General features: G+C 41.0%; 2 protein-coding genes and 1 non-coding gene across 5 annotated transcripts; 1 reads left to right on the forward strand and 2 right to left on the reverse strand.

Annotated features, from left to right (window-relative positions):
- The first annotated feature begins 10,519 nt into the window (after positions 1 to 10,519).
- LOC122069539 lies at positions 10,520 to 15,343 on the forward strand. Of its 3 annotated transcripts, XM_042633588.1 has the most exons (3): positions 10,520 to 10,883; positions 14,690 to 14,847; positions 14,927 to 15,343. In XM_042633588.1, the coding sequence occupies exons 1-3, from the start codon at positions 10,864 to 10,866 to the stop codon at positions 15,076 to 15,078; spliced, it is 330 nt and encodes a 109-aa protein (XP_042489522.1). In that variant the 5' UTR covers positions 10,520 to 10,863; the 3' UTR covers positions 15,079 to 15,343. The 3 variants fall into 3 exon arrangements, 1 of the variants encoding a protein (XP_042489522.1); XR_006137469.1 differs by having other exon boundaries at positions 10,520 to 10,898; positions 14,690 to 15,343; XR_006137468.1 differs by lacking the exons at positions 14,690 to 14,847; positions 14,927 to 15,343 and adding an exon at positions 14,305 to 14,682 and having other exon boundaries at positions 10,520 to 10,898.
- Positions 15,344 to 17,536: 2,193 nt separating this feature from the next.
- Positions 17,537 to 18,931, reverse strand: LOC122069546 (aspartic proteinase nepenthesin-1-like). The gene has a single exon (XM_042633596.1). The coding sequence runs from the start codon at positions 18,929 to 18,931 to the stop codon at positions 17,537 to 17,539; it is 1,395 nt and encodes a 464-aa protein (XP_042489530.1).
- Positions 18,932 to 20,644: 1,713 nt separating this feature from the next.
- On the reverse strand, positions 20,645 to 20,771 carry LOC122069550. The gene has a single exon (XR_006137471.1). It is a non-coding gene; the product is annotated as a U6atac minor spliceosomal RNA (small nuclear RNA).
- Positions 20,772 to 23,927: the final 3,156 nt, after the last annotated feature.

Consider the following 23,927-nt stretch of genomic DNA (forward strand, 5'->3'; position numbering starts at 1 on the left):
GTTCGGGTTGCCTGAGTCATAGGGTTTAGATCTCTTCCAAAGTCCAAGTGTGGAGGTGGCCTCTCCTTTTTTCTTGTTTTCCATAGTTTTAGCATTTTGGATAATTTGGGCATAATTAGTCAAGTCCATGGCCCCCAAAATTGTACCAATAGACACTTTTAGCCCCTTCAAAATTTCTTTACCTTTTCCTCTGTTGTTTTCAAGTGTGGAGGAGCAACGTAGAATAAGTCCTCAAAATGCTGCTAGTACTCAAGGACGGATTTATTCCCCTGAGTCAAAGACGAAAATTCTACTTCCTTCCTGTCTCTGAAGCTGGTGGGATGGTAATTTGATAAGATCAATTCCTTGAATTGTTTCCATGTTGGTTCCGGATGGGTTGCTACCAAGATAGGCTTAGAAGCCTTCCACCATGAATCAACTTCATTCTTTAACTGTAACCCATCACAGATAAGCATCTGAGTTTCTGTACATTCTACCACCTCAAATAAATTTTCCATCTCTTAGATCCACTTATCCGGCTCTAAAGGTTTACTCCCTACCTTGGTGAAGATAGGTAGTAAGTGCCTCTTGAAAGATTCCACCTTTGCAGTAGTGGCTACTAGTGGATAGAATGAGGGATAAGTCGGATAATATTGATACGGTCGTGGCATCATATATAGAAAGGTGCCATAAGGAGGGAACCGTGGAGTAGCCACAGGTGGAGTACCCCCTAGTTGGTCCTGTGGCGGTACTGTATATAGTTCACTCCCTTGTGTATCAACAAGTGGTGCTCGAGGAGATGCACCCCCCGCTTGATTTCCGACACCTGGCACCACGGGAGGATCTTAGGGGAAAAGTACCTCTTGAGGGTGTTAACCCATTTACATAGAGTGTAACTATTGGTGCACAACATTCATAATGGTCTGCTGTTGTTGGAGTAACTGTTGCTAGAATGCTTGTTGCGACTGTTGAATAAGAGCTGCAACATCATTGGGAGTAACAACAGGAGGAGGATCTAGATTTTCAGGTGTAGGTGAGTCCTCAACCATTTCATCTTGTCTAAGACTCACCCAGGATCGAGGTCCCCGAGGGTTAGGTGGTCGTCCAGGAAGATGGGAACCACGTGGGGCCCCTCTTGCACTACTACCGGATCTAGGACGTACCATGATGTTTTGTACTTTGATTCATCAAGATTAGGTACCATTAAGTGCCACATTTATTTCATGTAAGCACAAAATCAAATGCACGTCATGCCTCTGATTTGTGTAGTCATAGTGCATTTCATCATCATAGGATGGATCCCATGCATTGAGTTTCATATGGTAACATAATTATTCCATATAAGCATGCATGAAGGTTAATTGCACATCAGCTTATAATTTATGCAAAATGGGGTCTACAAGGCTTGAAAATCAAATCCCCAAATTTTGGGATTTTTTGGCCCAAAAACCCGCACTGACAGGTTGTACTGACAAGTGGGCTGGTTTCAGGACCCTCCAGTGGCTACCTGCCAGTTGCGCACGCAACACTATTATGAGGGCAGAAAAGCCCTCATTTTCAAAATACTTGCATTCTCTTTTTTCCCTCTCTTCTCCAAATCACCTAAGACATCAAGAGAAGGTCTAGATGCCCTTCACAAGCCTTGCTCATACCTACATTTGAACTCAAAGCTCTCCAACAACATCCTCAACCTCAAGTAAGTCGGTTTTCTCTTTTTCTCTGTGGGATTTCGATTGTTCTTGTTCCATACTCTCTAAAATCCATTTTTTTTCTTTTGATTTCTTCTAACTAAAGTGAATGTAATATGTGGATATGGGGTTTACTTCGTGATTCTCATCTTTAATCATCATATATGTCATCTCTATGGATTATTTGACCCTATTTTCCGAAATTTTTGTTGTTTTAGGGTTTTTCCCTTTTTCTCTGTTCTTTCTTGTACCAAGCATGATTCGATGAGTCTATCCACTCACGTTTGGTTGCATAATAGTAGAAGTATCACATTGCACATATGCTTCACTTTCCTCACCTCGGCATGAATTTCCTTCATTTCTAGGTTAGGGTTCTTGGGAAATTTGGGGTTTTCTCTTGTTTAACCTCAATATGCCAAGGTATATGTACTTGCTGAAATAACCTAGAGGGGGCGGTGAATAGGTTATAGTAGTGGAAATTAAAATCTTTTTGAATATATCGGATTCCCAAATGTGATTATGAAATAAAAACTAATGCGGAATAAAAATTCAAAATCACACTACATTGAGATTTATAGTGGTTTGACTTAATCCGAGTCTAGTCCACTCCCTACAAGATCCTCTTGTAAGGTATTCCACTAGTTCTCCCTTTCAGTACAGTAGGTAGGGAAAAAAACCTTTTACACAATCTCCTTTACAGGTAGAGAAACACCTTCACAATCTTCTTTACGGGTAGAGAAGCACCCTTACAATCTTCTTTATGGGTAGAGAAGCACCCTTATAATCTTATTTGAACAAGAGAATCCTACACTACCTAAGTACAGTCTAGACAAGTGTAATAGAGAAAAGTGGAATAAAGTTTTGAGTTGCTTCGTGCAATGCGTGCTATGAAAATGAAATGAATATAAAATTACACCTTAGTTATCTCCTTTTGTATATGAAGGTTGATGGAGACTTCTAACCAGCACTTGAGTTCCTTGGAACTTAAGCTTTAATCACAAAGTTGGAACTCAAAGAATAATGGTTGACTGTCACTAAATAGCTTTGATAATGATTTTTTAATACTCACATAATTGTTAATTAATAAAGCCATTAGTGGGGTATTTATATGGGAGAGGGTTGGGCTTAATTTGGGTAATAGTATCTCCAATTTAGGAATGAGTATAAACTCAAACGGACAAAAATTGCCTCAACCGATAGGTATCAGTTGGATCTGGTAGGTACCGGATCATGTTACTGTTTCCCACATTATAGCCGTTAGACTCATAAAATTAGCATTGTGTCTAAAATATAGCCATTGGAGGTGTTCAGGAGGCATCCGATAGGTACCGGTTCCATCCGGTAGGTACCGGATGTCCTTTGTTGGCCATGTCTGAGATGTTAATCTCATACGGTACCAAACTGACCAATCAGAAGAAATTTTGGTTCCATCCGGTAAGTACCGGACGGCCTCTGTTGGTCATAGATGAGAAATTTTTACTTCACAGAGACTATCTAGTAGGTACCGGTTCAATCCGGTAAGTACCGGATGGCCTCTGTTTTATATTTTTGAGTGTCTATCAAATATGAACATGAGACCAACTTCTTAGGTTGCACTAAAGGTATTTCTAACATGTATATGTATGAGTATGGTGCATGTTAGTGTGTGCTATTACAACCTATTCTAGAGATGAGTCTTCAAGTCTTCGATCACTTGCTTCAAGTCTTCGAGTCTTTGAGTCTTTGATCACTTGCTTCGAGTCTTCTCCGTGTTATTCGGTCTTGAGCTTTAATTTCTTCTATTTCTCCATATTATTGAGCTAGAGGTCAAACAGCCTTGTGTCTTGATCCTTCACATCACACTTGGTATGAAAATGATTAGTTGCACACACACTTGTTTGTTATCATCAAAACCGTTATGGAGAGTGGTATTCCTAATACTTGCATGAAATTGAACCTTCCTTCACATGTTATTGCCCAAAAATTTCCTCAATGCTTTGGATATCCTTGGATTATGCTCCTCTCTATGGAATTTTCCATTTTCTTTCTATATAAATCTACCAATGCTTTGGATTGTTTCTAACTTTGGCAATTTCATAATTCATGTTTTAGGTAGATGCTTTCCTTTCTTATATCATATTTGTATAATGCTTCAAGTATCATGACCCCATGACATTCACTTGTCAATATGTGGTTTTGTCAATCTACCACTCATATATGACTACATTGTGACTATGGCCTTTCACTATAGGGCTTTTGCTCTTTTATTTATCATTCCACATATATTGCCCCCACAGTGTGCTTTACATGAGTGTTATTCCATTTACTTTCCTCTTAATGCCCTTATCTTTCTGATTATTCTCTTTCCTTACTTTTATAACTTTCTATTGAAAACTTATCCATTTTCTCATGTCTTCTTTCTGACTTTTGCAGGATGTCTTCCCGGAAAGGCAAAGGGACTGCTTTATCGTCCAGAAGTGGGCATACCTCCGATAGGAAGAGGAGGGGTACTGTCAATAGTTCATCTACCCCTTGAGCCCGATCCCATAGAAATGTTTCCAAGGACCCAAAGGATTATGATGATAATACTTTTTGTAGTCTTGAGGCTACACTCTCTTGGGACACCTTCTCTAAGAGGCCCGTTCTGATGGAGAAGTCTGTCATGACGGGAGTCTTCACTCAAGTTCGAATGCTCGAGAAATTCACGGCCCTGCATTGGGAGGCCATGCTTTCCATCAACCATCACTGCTACCTCCGACATCATTCAGATGTTCTATTATAACTTTGAGGTGTCGAACAACGAGAGGGTGTATACCCTCACCAGCCGGGTGAAGGGTTGAGATATCCAGCTCTCGATTGACCTATTGGTGGGATCTTAGGCATATCCTTGGAGGTTGCTTGGTACTACTACCTTCCCAGGGGTAAGGCATTGGGTCCCCATATGAGCGAGAACCTCTAGAGGCAAGTCTACGAGACTATCTGTGGCCACGCCGTCCGCTCTGAGTCTGAAACAACCTTCCTTTCTGAGGTCTAAGTTTTTAGTCATTTGGTGCAGTTCAACCTGCTTCTCTAGGCCGGCCACCAGAATCAGGTGAACTTTTTGGCTGCTTACCTAGCATACAACATCTACACTGCTCTGGGGAATCCCCCTCGTATCTGGCTCCCATATGTGATTATGAACAATGGAGTACCATTCAAATCATCCCTCCGATGGTAAATACCCCTATGCTTGGTCACTCACCAAGATCTTTAAGTACTTCCAAGTTGTTTTTGAGGGTGAGGTGGGTAGTGCCCCCTCGGATAGAGTTTCCCAGGGCATCTTACATAAGATGAAGCTATTTCATTTGATGGAGCCCACAATGGGGGAGGCAGCCTAAGAGGAGGGTGATGAGGAGGAAGACGATGAGGACTATATGCCTGAGGTTGAGGAGGAGAATGGTGATGATGTGGAGATGGAGGAGGAGGTCCCCATCAATGTGGCTCCACCCTCTCCAGGTGGGCCTTTGATTTTTAGGATACGTTGGAGAGATTGAAGGCACTCCAGGCAGGTTAGGAGAAACTCCTGAAGGGGCAGGCAACCATTTAGGAGACCCAAGCAAGCATGACCATAGATATGAATGATCTAGACAATACCGTGTACTCAGCTTCCAAGGACATAGTGGCGAGCATGAAATACCTTCAACAAGAGGTGGATTTGGTGAACCGCCGGTTCAACTTCTATGACCGCTGCTTGGGTGTCAACTCAAAGTCTTAGGAAGGAGAGGTGATTGACCTAGATGAGGATTGATGGGATAGCTGGCCTAGAGTGGTGGTTCTTTTATGTGATTTTTTCTCTTTATATGGTTTTGAAAAATTCTACTTTCTTTTCTTTTGAGATGTGATTATGGGAAATCTATCTTCTTTTCTTTTACTCTTCTATTCTCTTTTCTTGTTATTATTTTATGAATTTTATCATATGTGAGGAATTCTCTCTGTAGTTATGAAATTTCTGTGGTTTTGTAACTTCTCTTTTGTATGAAACCTTTTGGATACTCTCAACTTATGAATGCATAATGGAAATTTTTTTAAGTTTTATGTATTTTCAGATTTTTATATGGTACCTTTTATGTTTTTCCCAACCCCTTGTCCTATTTTTGGTTTTTAAGAATTTAGTCCTACATGTTGTATGTGATTAGAGCATCAAGGCTCTGATACCACTATTGTCACGTCCCATTCACTTAGAACAGAACCGGTGACCAGGTCTCCTTTGGGTAACCCAAAAATCACCAGGATCATCTGATACAGTAACCACAGCACAACAAGCCACAGGTAAGATGGAATGTAATAATGTAATACAGTGGAAGTCTTATCGCATATAAATCCCCATATACCTTTTATTGTTATACATAGTGTATTTATATATGGGCCCATAGGCATGATATTTACATAAAAAATAAAAATTTAACAATCGAGTTTACAAAAGGGGTGTATACCAAAAGAATAAAAAAGAGGATATCAAATAGAGTCTGCTACAGTTGTCCCATAACACAGCTCTCGCACGAGCAACCGTCACCGTGGCCGAACCCTTCTAGGACCCACCAATCCCCTATTGGGGTTTTGTCGGTGGGACTCGACACGGGTTCCTTTACTAAGTAGCCTATAAAATTATCTAAAAAAAATGTATATACAAGGGGTGAGCTTACTAGCTCAGTAAATGGAAAGAAAGACGCACACAAACAACTGCAATTTAAATGATACTATATGCATGAGATTTATTTTTAAACCTAATTCACCTAAGCAATCATTACTAGGTTATAGGTTACATGCTACTCACAATCAAAGTATGTGTATGCCCGAGTACGAAACGCATTCTCCATCCCGCGATACGCCCATAGGGTTATCAGAGAAGGCCAATCGTGAGCACTCAAAAAAGTAAATCGTGACTGAACCATAGTAGAAATATAAATCGTGGCCAAACCACAATAAAAAATAAAAGTAGTACGATTGGTCTTTTGAATATGTCACCAAAGTTACCAACTGTCCTAATGATCAGTCGGGCGTACTTCTAATCACCACAGCGGTCCGTGACTGGTGCTTTCCCCCATTGATAACTTAACACATAACCCCTATTGGGAAGGGTCGTATTGCGAGGGGATATGATATCCTGATCACATGCTCCTATATGAGATAGTACGACTACATAGTACTTTCGTGTTCCATTCCACGGTGTACCAATGCATTCGTTTCCAAGTCGACTATGGCATCTAATCTAGAAATCCCACACATGTCCAGCAAATCATCACCATAGTACAACATATGATAAGTCCATTTTCATGTTCCCAAACAAGTAACAAGCATTTAGCAATTTAAGATACAACATGTTCAGTTCTAAATGCATCAATCATAAATCAAGCATATGCATGGGAATGGCAATCGGAATGTTAATATAATATATGAATGCAGAAGATGCTAAAAACACTCCGTAAATAAGATCAAAGTCCTCTCCCTACTTACTTATTTTCCTACAATAGTATGCACGCACAGTACTGGTAAGATCCGACGGGGGAAGATGAGTTTTTCAAAACCTAACACAGTTAAGGAGTTTAGAATACGTCCAATTCAGGACTATAAAATGAGTCAAGATATGGCCTATATGTGTTCAATAGTACGTAGAACGCTTCTATCAAGTTAGAGTTCCATTGGAGCTCATTTGGGCAACAGGTGGGTCATACAGGTGGGTAGGAGAACCTGCCTGTGCAGATTGCCAAATAGAAAGCACACTGACACAGACCGACGGATCATACTGACGGGTTTGGCACCCATCGGTAGGTCCAGTGGGAATCGATGGGTCATACTGGTGGGTCGAGTACCCATCAGTCCTACCCACTGGTAGGACCAGAGGCATTGGCAAGACTAGTGGATCACACCGGTGGGTCAGGCACTAGTCAATCTTACTCGTCAGTTATTCCAAAAAAGACTAGTGGGTCACACCGGTGGGTGTGGCACCAATCGGTCCTATCCGCCAGTTGGGTCAGAAGCCCAGGCAAGACTGAGGGGTCACATTGGTGGGTCTGACTATCCGCAGTGCTACCCATCGGTATTTTGTGGGTTTTGCTATTCTCCTTCCTTTCTTCATCCCACCTCTTGGGAACCAAATAGGGTTGTTCTCACATTATTTTCCACACATTTTAGGCTTCATCTATTCAATCATTCATGTGTCTAAGTTATCATCAAGGTTTTGGGAAAAGAAATCATACATTGGCTCAAGAAACCCCAAAACCTAGGATCTTCTTTCCAAACCCAAAATGTCACATCAACAACTTCCAAATCTTTGTTTCTCTTCCTCAATCCTACAAGGAAATCACACAAAGGTTCCATTATTACTTTGATTTGACCATACACAAGAAGGTTTCATCACATTCCAACAGTTTAGGGTGTTACTTACCTTAAAACACAGATCTCAAGGCACCAATGACTATTTCGGCGACAAAAAGGTAAGTTGCCGCTTCAGAAACAAATGAAAGACCTTCTTCCCTCTCCCTTCTCTTCTTCTCCCTCTTTTCTCCCACTTCTTTACTCCTCTCACCAAATTATTTCTGAAATCATAAATGGGAGAGAGAGAAGCATAAATGCTATTTATACCCTAGTGCTATAAATATCTACTAGGGCCTGTTTGGTTTTGCCCCTTTATGGACCAAAACACATTAAATCGTGATTCCATGTGATGTAGCCGGCATTATCGGATACACGTAACTTCACTATGAAGAAAAACCCGAAATATACGTGTTCACCAAAGTTGGGCCCGTTGGGGCCACATTACCCCAACAGGTGTGTCACACTGATGGGTCTCGCACCTGCCAATGACACCCACCAGTTAGCCAAAATAAGCTAATCTTACTGTATTTTTGGGAAAAATGTAATCTTGTGTGCATTTCGCTCTTGCCACGTGTTGTGAACTAAGTTCTCATCACTCATCATGACGACATACTTTTCCTATTCGTACATAGCTTTGTGATACGTGCAAGGGCATGGCTTAGGTGTGCGAATCACATCGGGTACTGGCTCAATCTTGTCCGATCATCCCGCATTTGACGTCATCCTTGCTATCATATACCATAGGGCACCAACAATGACCCTTTCCAATTCAGCCCTGCAAGACCAAACAGAACTAATCGGTCAATTAAATCGGATTTAAAGAGCAAGGCTCTGCACACCATGTCAAAAAGATCTTTCTTTGTTTATTCATGTCAATTTCTTGGATGTAACCAATCTTTAAAGCCATTGCAACCAACCGGAGCACAAGGAAATTGAAACACTTCCAATTTCTATACCAACCATCCAACGACTAATGGCTCTCAGACAACGTTCTTCCTCGATTCTTTAGGCTTCCCCCATCCCCCATCCCCCTCCCCCTCCCCTCCCCCTTCCCCTCCCCTCTTTTCACTTTACTACTCTGCATACTCCTGTCATTGCAGACTCCATTTTGGTCTTTCTCACCCTTTTAGCTTCCCTCTTGTAGTCACTCTCTACTCGGTTCCCTAGGTAGCCTGTGCGACCTCCGAAGGGATCACCCCATCTTCCCAATGATCTAAGCATGATCACCTCCACCACAGCGCCTGATGACTCAGATACAGCTCTTCCTTCTATTCTCTCAACCCTCCCGCTTGATTAGCATCTTTTCACTGGAGCGAAACCTACTGTTTCTACATAACCCCTACTTTCTACTTGTTAAAATGTCCTTCCCCTTTTTTTCTTTATTCTAAACCTTGTCGCTTTCCTCTTTCTTAACCTGTCATGACGTCCTCTTCCCCGACATCTCAAAACTATACCCTTTATACACCCTTTTTCGAATCTACCATTCCCCCTGCCCGAAAACCCACCCCCTCTTCTTCTAAAATTAAAACCTGTGCTTCCATAGCACGATCAGTATGGGGTATACAGATCCCTGGTGCCATAGTTGAAGATCCTCTTACAAAACCTTGTCACACATCTCCTTGCTCCCCATTTGGGTGCTATATTGGGTCCTCAAAGCCGAAGCGTGACCGCATCTACAATTTCCTATTTGCTATTTGGGCCCCGCTTGGCACCAAATTCATATCTTGTTTTGAGGAAGGCTATACATGGAGTTTTCTATCGAGGTGGAACGAAACATGGTTATATCGCTCGTTCCATGGTGGTATGCTGGTGATCAAATTCAACTGGGATTTTTTGAACTGGATACTGAAAACTCCAACAATGAAATGGAATATGTTTACATATGGATGCATATCTACGAGATCCCTAATGATTGTTTAACTTGAGTTCATAAAGTACTGTTTCTGGACTCGGACGAGTTAACCACTTTAATCTCAACTTCCAAGCTCTCGGTCTTCCACAAGGTACTGCGAGGGTGAAGATTTCCTTCCGCAAGAGCAGCCCTATGTTACCCTCATCTCGGGTCCATTGCAAAGCTGGAAATCTAGTCCCAATTTCGTTCAAGTACGAGCTCTTTACTCTATGCTTCCATTGCGGCAAGCTCACACACTTTATACTACGCTGCCTAGCCTTGAAGAAGACTCCAAAAACGGAATATCTGACTACGGGACCCTACAGCCAAGCCATCACTAATCCCATTCTAGTGAACGCCCCTATGGTGAGCCCCCCCTTTGAGCTCTATTCAATCACTACTTACCTGACCCCCTCTCTTCTTCACCCCATTCCAAAGCCAACCCCCGTTATCCTCCTTTCTTGGTGGCTCTGAGTCACTACTCTTTCTCGCGTTGCTCTCCAACCCCTACCCTTACCCCCACTGTGGTCCCTTCAGCTTATGCTGGGGCTCACTCCTTTACTGAAAAAGGTCCTTTGGGGGCTGACCAGATGGAGGTTGATACTGGTACCGTGGAGGCATCAAACAACCCAGAATCACCCATTCTTCTTGTTGATTCTTTCTGGAATTCTAACACTCCTCCCACGGAACCATTTTCTGTTATTTCCAGTGCCACACTAATCCCACCAACTGTATCCGAGAACTTTTTCAATATCCCTGGTTTCAACCTTTCCCCTGATTTTCAGTTCATGGACACCCTGGCTCTTACCACTGTGGCTACGGAAGCGATCCACTGTACTCCCACTCGGGTCCCATCCACTACCTTATTGCAACGCATTTCTGAGATGATTGACGGGAGGGAAGTTGGGGTGGAACAAACCCTGTATAGAGTCTCCAGTCCTGAGCCGTGAAGGTCAGCAGGAGATACAAACAATGATGGAGTGTCGACGCAGGTTACCATAGACCGGGTAACTGTATCTTTTAATCTACCTAAATTCTCAATTTATCTCACTGTGTTTTTTCTGTGTCTGTTTTGGCCTGTGTGTTGCTTCGTTTAACCTTTAAAAACGGTATCTTCGTTGTCAATTCATACCTAGGTACTGTGTATTGCAGGATCTTGGTTTAGCTCTATTTTTATTTCGTTTGTGATCCTGGGTCTTGGCCCAGCACTGTTTATGTTTTCTTTTTATGAGATTGTCTTTATTCTCTTACTGCTATTTTCATTTCTTCTCTATACCTGTTTAGTCTTACTTTGAAACTATATTGTTGATGCTTTTTCTTTAGTGTTGAGTGCCTTGATCCCCTTAGTTCTTTTGTTTGTTTATTCTATCTCTGTGATGGCTGTGTCTCTGAGAATCTTTCATTGGAATGTGCGTGGTTTGCACAGCAAACTAACAAAATCATGTTTGCTCTTTTATTGTAAAAAAATCTAAACTGGATATTATTTTCTTATGCGAGACTAAAATAACGAATCATGCTAAATTTCGTCTAAATAATTTTTTTCCAAAATTACAATTGTTGTTCCTTCAAGAACAATGAAGGCTCTAAAGGTTTTAGTGGTGGTTTATGGGTGTTATTTTCCTCATATATTACATTCTCTTTGTTGTTTGATGATCATTACTTTCTCGCTTTTGAGATCATTCAACCCTGGGAAAAATGGATTTTGATCTATGTCTATGCACCACCCACCGCCAAAGCCCGCTTGTTGTTCTTGGACCGGTTGAATGAAGGCTTTTCTCTCCCTATCATCCTAATTGAAGATTTCAATGACATTTTACACCACAATGAGAAGTTGGGTGGATCTGATTTCAAGCTCTCATCTACTGCGGCCAAACTAGAAACCATCATCTCTGATCTCTCTTTGGAAGAACTGAAACTCCCAGGGAAGAGCTTCACTTGGTCAAACAAACAAAAGCCGCCACATCTCATTAAGGAAACCTTGGATAGATGTTTTGTAAACCAATTGAGCCTTGCTCTTTTTCACCCTTTATCACTCTCAAAGTTTGCTTCTGTTGGCTCTGACCACAACCCACTGTTTTTATCTACTAGCCCTTCCTTGCCTTAAAAAAAAAAAAAAAAAAAACCTATTCCATTACCAACATGCCCGGTCTTTCCACCCAAAATTTACTTCATTTTGTCACTCTTCTTGGCACCAACTGGCCTTTGATTCTCTTCCTGTGAAACTAGCCAACCTTCGCCGACTTTTGTCAAAATGGAATTGGAAAGTCTTTCAAAACATTGACGTTTTGAGTCATGATCTTCTCTCTTCCATTAAGCTCTTGGAGGATCTTTCACCTCCACGTTTGGATTCCATTTCTAGTCACTGGCAATATTAAATGGGTACCCAGGGCTGTAGAAATGTTTTGGTTTAAAAAATCTAGACATTCTTATATTTTTTAAGGTGATAGAAACGCAAAATTTTGCCACACTATTGCCCGATCCAACCATGCATCGTCATAAAATTGTCTCTATCACCACTGACGATGGGGCAACCGTATCCAACCCTGGTGAGATTGCCTCTGCTTTGCTTCACATCTTACCTCTATTTTCTCTACCTCTAATCCAGGAGATCCTAGTCTCCTTGAGAAATTTTTCCCTCCCATTCTAAATGATGATGATCGATTCAGTCTGGCTGGGTTTCCTTCCCATGGTGAGATCAAAAAGGTTGTGTTTGTTATTAGCCCTTTCAAAGCTCCTGGTCCGGATGGGTTCCAAGTTGTCTTTTATCACCACTTCTGGGAACTTATTCAATGGGATATATATATATATATATATACTCTTTCTTCAGAGATACATCCCTCCCACCTGGGCTCAACCATATTCTAATCTGTCTTATCCCTAAGAAACCCAACCCTAAGTTTGTTGTAGACTTCAGACCTTGTAGCCTTCACAGAGTTATTTCTCCATTCCAGTCTGCTTTCGTTCCTGGTCGACAAACTGACAATATTATCATTTGTCAGGAGTTCTTTCATTATTTGAGAGATGCAAAGGTAAGACTGGTTGGGTGGCCTTCAAATTGGGCATGGCAAAAGCTTATAACCTTATTGAGTGGGGCTTTATTAGAAGTATTCTTGACTTTCTAGGATTTGGGGAGAAATGTGGTGACTTAATCAATTACATCATTAGCACACCATCCTTCTCCATCAAATTAGATGGAACGGCTTACAATTATTTTGAACCATCTAAAGGACTTTGGCAAGGATGCCCTCCAAGCCCCTTTCTATTTATTTTGGCCATAGAAGGGATTTCACGTCTTCTCAACTTGTATAGGGAATCCAATCTATTTAAGGGTATCAAAATTGTCCCGTCTGCACCTGAGATTACTCATCTCTTCTTTGTAGATGACACCTTCATTTTTTGCAAGGCTACTGAGTCAGATTTAACAAACATTAAGAACATCCTTGCTTTGTTCTCATGGCTCTTGGGTTTGTCTATTGACCTCACTAAGAGTAGCATGGCCTTCAGTGCTAATGTGACCCCTAGATGTAGGAGGCTGCTCTGCCAACTTATGGTAATTAAACGAAATGACTAATGACTCCTTGAACTTGGGCGCCCACCTTTTCCATAACAGGAATAATAACCGATGTCTCCAGCAGTTGGTCTCTAGAGTGAAGAATAAACTGTCATTTTGGAATTCTAATCCACTCACCTTTGCTGGCAGAATTGTTCTTGTACAGTCCACCCTCGCTTCGATTCCTTCCTACTTGATGTCCTTATTCATATTTCTGAAAAGTATTTGGACCCAACTTGATTCCATTTATGCATGGTTCTGGAATGGGGACAATCAAGAACGGAGAAAACTGCATTTGATTGGCTGGCAGAAAGTTTGTAGACCTAAATTTCTTGGGGGGGTTGGGAATCAAATCATTTGAAGTACAAAATAAATCTCTCATTTTGAAGCTTGGCTGGAGACTTTTGACCGAACCTCAAGCACTATGGGCTCGGGTTCTTGCTGCAAAATACTTTCCATCACGTTCCATTTTTCGCCCATCGACCAGAAAGAAGATGGGTTCTTGGTGTTGGATCAGTGTAGTCCATATTCTACCAACATTATCTAGGTGGGTTAAACGAGTCATTGGGTCTGGTCAAAACAGACATTGGATGGGACCCATGGTTACCCTCAATCCCCTTCTCTCTAGGTGAATCCGATATTTCTTTACCCACCATCTTGGAAAATAAAAAGGTATGTGATCTTTTAGTTAACAACGGCTGGAACACTAACTTTCTCCTTTCTTTTCTACCTTCACATTTTGTCTACCCAGTTATCTCTTCCTATTGGCACACTACATCAAAAACAGAATCCCTATCCACTAAATTGGCTGCTAGTTTACTAAGTAATGCTGCACCTACTAACACTATCGGATCATCTAACAGGTGTTATTGCTTATCTATTTGCTCACATTGGTGACGCTTCTTCTGGACGAACAAAATCCGCCCAAAATTTAAGACCTTCTTCTGGATAATCTCCAGTGGATTGCCAACAAGGGTTGTATTGGGAAAATGGGTTCCTATGGAGAATTACCTGTACCTTGTGCAATACCTAACAGGGACAGGAAACTGTTTGGCATGTCATTCTCTCCTGCTACTTTACAAGATGCATTTGGGCTGCTAGCCCATTAGGACTAAACACCTCACATCTTCGTGCTCCTTTCTAGAAACTTCTTTTGTATTTGTTTAACTCCGGTTTTATACCCAAGAAGGATCTTAAATATTTTTTTACTAATTTTATTATTCTAAGCTATTTTATTTGGAATCATAGGAATGACATCATTTTTGGGAAGGCAAAACCAAACCCTCACAAAACCCTCAATCCTGCTTTGGAATGGATAAACATCACCAGTAAAGATGGTATTCAAAGGATCGCGAATCTAACCCATAAGCTTCTACAAGCTAATTACCTGACCCACCAACCTCCCGGTAATATCTACGAATGCTTGCCTTTGTATTCAATACTGGTATGTGCAGGCATCACTAACACTTTTTAAAAGCATTACAGGGTGGGCTGTGGGTATTTTGGAAAAAAGGGAAATGCAGATACTAATAACTGACTATTTGTTGACGGGAGATCATATTGAAGGATGCGTCAAGACTATTTTTCTTAGAGCAAAGCATGCACAAAGGAGGGGATGGGTTTTGAAGGAGATTTAGACGAACTTGGAGATGGTCCAGAAACTTTCTTTTGAACTAGACACTTTTTGCTGGCCCATAAGTGTAGCACCTATCTTTTTGTCTATATATAAATCTATGCAAAAGATTACGTGTAGATATGAGCCAGAATCGAGTCATGTACTGCATTTTGTATCCTTAGCTAGGGAAAATATTGCTACCAGTACTACTACCACCATAGACTCCCTTTCTAACCAGGTAAACATCTTCTAATGAGTAGATTGTTTTTCTGTCTCTGAACCAAAAACTAGTCCACCATGTCCTCTCTCTCTCTCTCTCTCTCTCGTTTCCCTTTGGGTCTTAACGCTTTCTCTCCCCCCCCCCCCATGGTGTGACAATGTGATTGCATGTTTGGGCCGTCACTGATTCACTATACTCCCAAGTCCCACCTTTATTGACAAGTTGAGATTATCCCTCCCTTTTACGGAAATAATTATAATAATAAGATCGATAGGGTTGGATGTAGAGATGATTCTTCATCACCACTAGTACAGAAAAAATATGTCCTTCCAAGAAAAATACCAAATTTTATTGTCAAATTTCTTGTTTACCAAATATGGTAAGAGTTTCAGGAAAATTATACAATTATGAAGGAAATTAAAATTTTCTCCTTTACCATACTCACTTTTCCTTATGCAACGGTGAAGGAGGAATTTCTTACCAATGACCTTCATTGTCCTTAGATGGGTGTTACGTAACATTGTTCCTTTGAGTTTTAGTAGCAAAGGGCATTTTGAACATTAGCACAAATGGTAGTAATGATGAGAAAAATCTCCCCCCCCCCCCCCCCCCGGTTTTTTTGGCCTCTTTACTTCCCTACACTTGCAAGTAGACGAGTCTATAATTTATAAAACAAATATCATGGACCAGGCTGAGCCTCTCCTAAGTTGAGGCCTAATAAATGGAAGCACCAATCTTGGGCCTGCCTTAGCCCTGTCACAAGGCCAGTCCATAAGGGTATTAATCAGTTTAGTTTCAGTGTTAGCGGTTTGATTCGGATTGATGCAATGTTAACCGGTTTCAAAATTTGAAATCGAAATCGTTTATAAACTGTTTTAAATATATTCTTTGGGTTTTTAATTTTTTATTTACACAGCTCATTTAGCTTTAAATTTTTTTATTGAAATGGATGTAAATTTAGCATTGAAATCAAATCGAGTCATTTACATCGAAACCCTGAAATATTTATAAACGATTTTGTTTTCAATATTTGAAATTGTTCATTAAATTATTCAATTTTGGTTTAACGTACGAATACTTGCACCGAAGCAAACCAAACCAAACACATTTACAAAAAATAAAAATAAAATAAAACAACCGATTGACTCCTTTACTATAGGGGTGTCAATCCTGAGCTCGCACCGGTAGGCCCGATGGAGCCGGACTCGCTCAAGGCCCGACCTAAATTGGCCCGTTTATTAAACGGGAGTTCACGGTGCAGACCACTAGCCTGTCGGGCACCCGACCGACCCGACTCACTTAAGAAGCCCGCTAGAACCGATTCATTTAGCCCGACCAGCCCGACCCCCTTAAAAAATGCCTAAATACCTAGTTTACCACTAATACTACAAAATATGAGTAAAGAATATATAGGACTAAAATATCCACATTCTAAATGGGACATTCAATTGTTAAAAATAGTGTAATTCTTGCAACTTAGATTACATTTTAAAGACATGATTCTCTTGGATATAAATATATATATATATATATATATAATTCCCTTGGATCTTGCTAAATGAGACATTCAATTGTTATCAATTGTTCAATTGTTAAAGACATGATTCCCTTGGTTCTGGAATTGTGAATGTTATCCTCTAATAGTTTTAAAGCCAATAGTTTAATCACATTAAAAAAGGATTTTAGGGTAAGCACGTTTAGAGCCCGTTTAGAATTAAATAGGTCTATAGCCCGTTTAAGGCCCGTTTAAGGTAGCCCAATTAAAGCCTGACACCAATCGGCCCAATTACAAACCGTACCATGCCCCCAAATCTAGGCCCGTTTAAGTAAACGAGCGTTCACGGTGCAAGGATTTCACACCGCCAGGCCTGATTAGGCCCGACTGAGACCGGCTCGGCCCGATCGATTGACACCCCCTACTTTACTGCAGACCTCCTATATATGATGGGTTTTCTGTAATAGCCCCTCCAATTCCCGAATTTGCACCCGAGCATCAGAGGGAACCCACCCACTATACAAGTGCATTGGTATCAACTTTCAAGCCTGACCCAGGAATAGCTTAAAATCGCCAAATTAAACTAGACAACTTTAAAGCGGTCCCTAAAGGACTAGTTCTTGTTTCAGAATCAAAGGCAATCTAATCTTGGTTATTAAAACTAAGAGCTAAAGAAATTGGGTATGAGAATAAAAAAAGTCATTAAATGGAATTACTTATTTTGATTACTGAGTACAAACTATTTCAGAGGATACAAAAATAGTCTTAAGTAGGGGCTCCACAATTCTCAGTCTTAAATAGGAGAGTTCCTGTCTCTCCCAACTCCAAATCAAAGGAGAACCTGTATTGTGTTTGTTGAAATGCTCCAATCATTGTAGTGGCGCCTGATACAAGTGCAACACAAATATAATTTCCCCCTAGTAAAACCACACCTGTGGGCTGCACAACAAGGTCAGCTCCTCTGAAATGGAACGTCATAGTTGGAAACCTATTAAAACCAGATGGCCTTGGAAAACAAAGATCTAAATCAAGCACATCACTTGGTCTACTTCCACTACGATATGGTCGAATACCAAACTGCGCAAAGTACCGAACAAGACCATCTCTCACTTGCCCATAAACATTAGAAACAAATGTAGTAAGAGGAGTTCCTGTATCTATTGCACAACCACCAGAGAGTGATCTTCTTAGTCTAAGGCGAACACCTCCGATACTGATATCTTGCAAGTCTACATAGTAAAGTGATGGGTTAGATCCTCTTAGCAATGGTGTAGACACAACATGTGGTCCTGCCAACCTTGCACCTTCTCCAATATATAACTTTGTAGTAGTCTGTTGAGAAGTAGATAAGCAATAAGAGAACCTTTTTTTGTCTACTTGGCTCCATATAGGAGAAGTTCCACGGCCTCCACGGCCTAAACCCAGAAGCCCAGCAATGTCATTCTGTTCTGGAAACCTATAGTTGTAGCTCTGTAAGCCACAACCCAAGAAAAAATTGGTACAAGATTCTGGATCTCCACTAGATTGATCAGAAAGGAAGGTTAAGGTCTCTCTTACTATGGTTCCTTTTGTTAAGGGTCCAGAGCTACCGCCGTAGCGTATTTTGTATCCACAAAATGTTCCATAGCAATCATCTCTTGGAGTTGGACAATCTGGGTGACCACAAGAAATAAGCCTATAACTCTCAGAACTTCTGTATGGGAAATTGGGACGCAGGAGGGGAAAGCAAGGATTGCAACCTTCACATTGAACCCAAGTAATGTGACTTCCAGTGTCCATCATCAAGTAATAAGTCTTCCATTTTAGGCCAGAACCATATGGAAATGAACCTATACCTACCTTGGCTACATAGTAGGCACCAGTATATTGCAGAAATGTCATTATGTCATTCACCTCACTGCTACTATTCCAATACTTTCCTTGAATCATTGTTGTGGTTGGGAATAGATAATGCATACGAGCTTCTGTGGCTTGAATAAGTAGATTAATCTTTTCCACATATGTTACGTTCTTCCCGGAATAGAACGGTGAGTGGATGGAAAATGGATGAATGAGGCTTAGAGTGATGGACTTAGGACCTTCGTGAACAGCAACGGCATGTAATAGCAATGCACTTGAGAGGAAATAGATTAGAGATAACAAAGTCTCCATGAAAGCCATTTAAGCTATAGAGCTAAAAAATAATGGATTTATAATTGAGAATTGTCCAAATATAGGACCAAATTAAATGTAGAATTAAAGGATGTGAAAGAGACAATTGGCTCTTTTGTCTTATGTTAATGAAAGAGGAAAAAAAGAAAGATTTTTAATGTGAATGAATAACCCTGTCAGTCCAAAGAAGATTTATAATTTGGAAGTAACTGCCACAACTCTCAGAGAAAAAGTGAATATATAATTGGAAATTAAAGATTGAATATTTCATGTTTGTTCTCGCTTGCCTTGGTGGCAACTCTTTTCTTACGGATAGGATGAAATTTTGAAGATAATTTTTTCTTTATTCGTCAAGCAGAAAAGCTTGAGTAGTGGAAGGCGAGAAATGATTTTCTTTTTAAGCGAAGTATAGAATCTAATAGATATTATCGTACTTTCAATTGCCTCTCTTTTTTTTTTTTTTTTTTTTTTCTAATGCAAATTCAAAATCTGGTAGTGATTCAACTTCACTGCCTGCAATTCTTGATTCTTGGATTGCACCACCAATGGGGTTTGTTAAGGTGAATTATGATGCTAGCTTGATTCCAAGAACAAGCAAGGAGGTTTGGGTTTTATTTGATGTTATACTAAGGGCGTCTTCTTTTTCCTGTTTCAATGCCAACATCTTTTACAGAAGCAATAATCAGTGAAGCAAGGGTGATCCGTTCTTCTATGCTCAAATCGATATCTAAAGGTTATGAGAAGATTATAGTTGAATTAAATAATAAAGATGTGATGTGCAAAAATCCGATGCTCACTAGGAGGTCTCAAGTTTGAATCTCCTAGCTGTTGCCTACTTCCCTCCCCTACTTATCAAAAATAAGTTAAAAAAAAAAATAAAAGATGCGATCTCCTATCTACATAAAGGAATTGCATCCTAGATCCCCTTTGTTTTTTAGATCAACTCTGAAGGACATTATGGTCTTATCATCCTCTTTTGTTTAATATAATTTTAACTCCGTTCATCAAGAGATTAATAGCATAGTCAACTCCCTTGTTAGGAGGGCATTATCTCTGACATGTACGATAGTTTGACCTAATTTTGATCAATATATTCAAGAGATATGTTCAACTCCTACCATGAGTATTCCACGTTGATGATGAATAAATCTATAACTGCCCCCCCAAAAAAATATGATTAAGATATCAAACCAGTCCGCTTAATTATAGAATTCAAGCAATGGGTTAATTAACTAGTTAACCTCATTAATGTGGGAACTAAATACTCCATCAGTCTCACAAAACAATTTATTTGGGAAAAATCTCAAATGAAATAGTAGTTTTTCATTAATTACCATTAATATTGTTCAAGTTTCGAAAATTATGAAAAGCTAATCAGTGGAACCGACTAATGCATTGTCCTTGACTCTACTACAGACCCCACTGATTAAGGGTTGGAACCTAGTGCGTCAAGGGACTGATAGCATTCACGTCAAAAATTAACCTCCACAATTTAATATCATTATGGGAGGGGGATCAGCATATTGTCGGCAAGTAATGGAATCAACGGATGTAGCCTGACGTATTCAGGAATAGCCTTTTTTTTTTTTTTTTTGGTACACTACATAATGGGGAAGGAGGGAGGGGGAAGGTCACAACTAGGAGACTCAAACTTGAGACATCCTGGTGAGTGTAAATTTAGTGCATGACAATTTCACTAATTATGCTAGGCAGTTGTTGTTTTAAAAATTTGGGTATAAGATCTACTGAAGTGGGTAACGTTAACTAGATGTGTGGTACAAAGTAAGCTCGAAAATTTTTCCTATCCTTATCAGTGGAGATGCCAATCGTCTCTCCTTTCAACGAACACAGTTAGGAATAGCTTTAAAACCAAATTAAAATGGAAAACTTTAAAGGGTTCACAATGGACTATCTCTTAGTTTAGAATCAAAGGCAATCAAAAGAAGTCCTAAGGCTGCTTAAAATTTCCTCAATTTAATCTCTAGTTTTTCAAACTATGGACCAAACAAATTGGGTATATGACTAAAAAGATGTGTCATTAAATGTAATTATTTATTTGATTGTTGAGTACAAATTATTTTAGATAAGATAGAAATAATCTTAAGCACAGGCTCCACAATCATCAGGAGCAAAGAGGAGAGTTCCTGTATCTATTGCGCAACCACCAAAGAGGGATCTCCTTAGTCTAAGGGCGAAGACCTGCAATGTTGATATCTTGCAAGTTCACATAGTAGAGTGATGGATCAGATCCTCTCAGCAATGGCATAAATAACACTTGTGGTCCTACCATCCTTGCACCTTCTCCAATATATAATTTTAAACTAGTGTGTTCAGAAGTAGATAAGCAGTAAGAGAAGCATTTTTTGTCTACTTGGCTCCATATGGGAGAGGTTTCACCGCCTCCAGGCTCTAAGCCCAAAAACACAGCAACGTTACTTTATGCTAGAAACTTATAACTATAGCTTTGTAAGCCACAACCCAAGGATAAATTGGTATAAGGTTCCATACTTCTAAATTGATCAGATGGAAGGTTAAGGTCTCTCTTACAATGACTTCCTCCATTAAAGACCCATTGTGAATATCCTATATGTTGGTGTACGATGTCTTATATTCTGTCATAGTTTAACCCAGAGAGTACTGGTGTAGTGCCTCGACAGGCAGGATGACAGTCCTACTAGCTGGTTAGCGGGCTATGGGGGTTACAAGGTGGCAGGAGGCCCCTGCATAGCAATGGGTGTAGGGGGTCGTAGCCCCTTGCTCGAATTTTTTATTTGAGGGCAATTGTATACCTTTCGGATTAGGGTTTTTCGCTATATATTTGTAGCGAGGGTTTCTTTCTCTGTAATGCAAACAATACTGAGAGGTGTGAGGACGAGCACTGTAATCCTATTCTCCATTGATAGTGAAGTAGGATCTTATCTCACCGGGGACGTAGGCAACCTTGCCAAACCTCATAAAATCTGTGTGCATTATTTGTTCTTGTTTTTCCATTATCTCCTGCATCGTTTTAGGGTTGTGTTTCTACACTATAGCATATTTGAATTTACAAAATGTTCTTCCTTGGATAGGATAGTGAATGGACAGAGAATGGGTCAATGAGGCTTAGAGTGATGGACTCTGGACCTCCATGAACAACAATGACATATAGTAGCAAGGCACTTAAGAGGAGACAGATTAGAGATAACAAAGTCTCCATGAAAGCCATTTAGGCTATAAAGCTAAGAAAGAATGGAATGTGAGCTCCAAGGCCAGCGGACATGAGACAAGAATGCCATCAACTAGGGTGCTATTGGCCACTAACCACACTCTCACACCGATTGCTCGAGCTTCGCGTTTCAAGTTCGTTATCCTAACCATCTCCTTTCCTCCACCTGGAGCATGGCCCCTTCTTCTATCTAGTCTGCTGCCTTCCTTTCCGGCTCCCTACTGCTCCTGCCACTCGCTGTAATAGCTTGCTTCTCGGGTGGTGCGGCTGAGCTAGAGTGGGCTCAACAGTTGGCCTATGTTTCCGGGGACATGCATGGCAGCTCCATTACGACCAGGCTGATTAAGAACAAGTTAATCCATCTTACACCAACAAAACATGAACATACATATTAGAGAGGGTACTTTCATGTTAATCATATAGGAAACGATTAGATTTTGTGTCACTCCCTGAAAAGGTACCATTACTAAGCAAAAGTAATCATCCTTAATCTCAAATGAACTTTCAGGCCCAAGAACAAGATCAGTATGTATTCCCGAAATGGAATGTGATGCTCAGATACTTGTTGAACCCATTAGGCCGATCAAAACATAGATCCAATTGACCCCTCTTTGGGATTGTCTTCACATTATATGGCAGCAAGTAACGCAGCTGATAAGATTTCACACCTGCATAATGGCCTGTGAACAATAGAGTGTAGTGACATCCTGAGTCTATTCCTGTCCGCTTGAGAGTTTAGGGGAAAGGAAAGACGTTGATATGGAATGCTGATACCAACAAGTCCAACTAGTAAATCCCTCCAACAGGTCCTTACAAAAATGGGATATTTTCTACTACTCGGCCTTGTGGATTTATTCTTGCGTCTTCTCCGAACCGTAGAATCGTATTAATCCCTTGATTACCATTCATCGACTGCAAGCAATAAGAGAACTGATGTAGGAAGCGGTCACCCAGCTGCGAAATGAAGGATCGAGGTCCAGACCCCGTAACCATTATTTGGTATACGTTGCATATCAAATCTAATATTGTTAAAGCCACAACCAAAGACTATGCCATAGGTAGTGTTGCTGCCAAAAACCCCGCTGGTCCAACCTACACAAACACAGACGACAGAGGCCCGGAGCTTAGTCCGGGGTTAATCCTCCGACGCTCAAATCAGGGTCGGCGGCACAGTTTAATAAGTGGGTAATGGTGAGGGTCTCAGAACTTACCTTCCCCTTTCTTCCGTGCCTTCTTATATAGCTCTTCCGCCTTAGGGTTTTTCCCCTTCTTTCCTCTTAGAGTCCTACTAGGATACGTCCAACCTTCTGGGGGGAATATTCCCCTCATGCAGACGACGTGATCCCGCGTGATTCCGTGGGCGTGCCTCGGTGATTGAGCGTGCTTGAGTGTGAGTGGTTTCTTGCCGCCTTCGTCTGGCGGAGGACACGTGTCCCTGTAGTGACACGTGTCATTGCCCCCACCGAGAGGTCATTTTGGCTATATCAGGAGCCCCCTTACTTCCACTAGGAGCTTCTTCCTGTGGGAGTAACCATCTTCTCAGGTTGACTTGTTCCTTCGGCCTTGGCATTTCCAGTGACCAAGGCTTGGGGTCGATCGAGAAAAAAGACCTTTGGCCGCTTCAGATCGGCTTTACTGAGCCCCCTGTCGAAGGTGGGACCTTCGGTCAGCACCGCTCGGCTTCGCCGAGCCCCCAACCGAAGGGGGGACCCTCGGTCAGGTCCGTTCGGCTTTGGCCGAACTCCCAACCGAAGGAGGGACCCTCGGTCAGGTCCGTTCGGCTTTGGCCGAACTCCCAAC

The sequence above is a fragment of the Macadamia integrifolia genome, unplaced genomic scaffold (genome assembly GCF_013358625.1).
Source record: "Macadamia integrifolia cultivar HAES 741 unplaced genomic scaffold, SCU_Mint_v3 scaffold635, whole genome shotgun sequence".
NCBI classification, from domain to species: domain Eukaryota; kingdom Viridiplantae; phylum Streptophyta; class Magnoliopsida; order Proteales; family Proteaceae; genus Macadamia; species Macadamia integrifolia.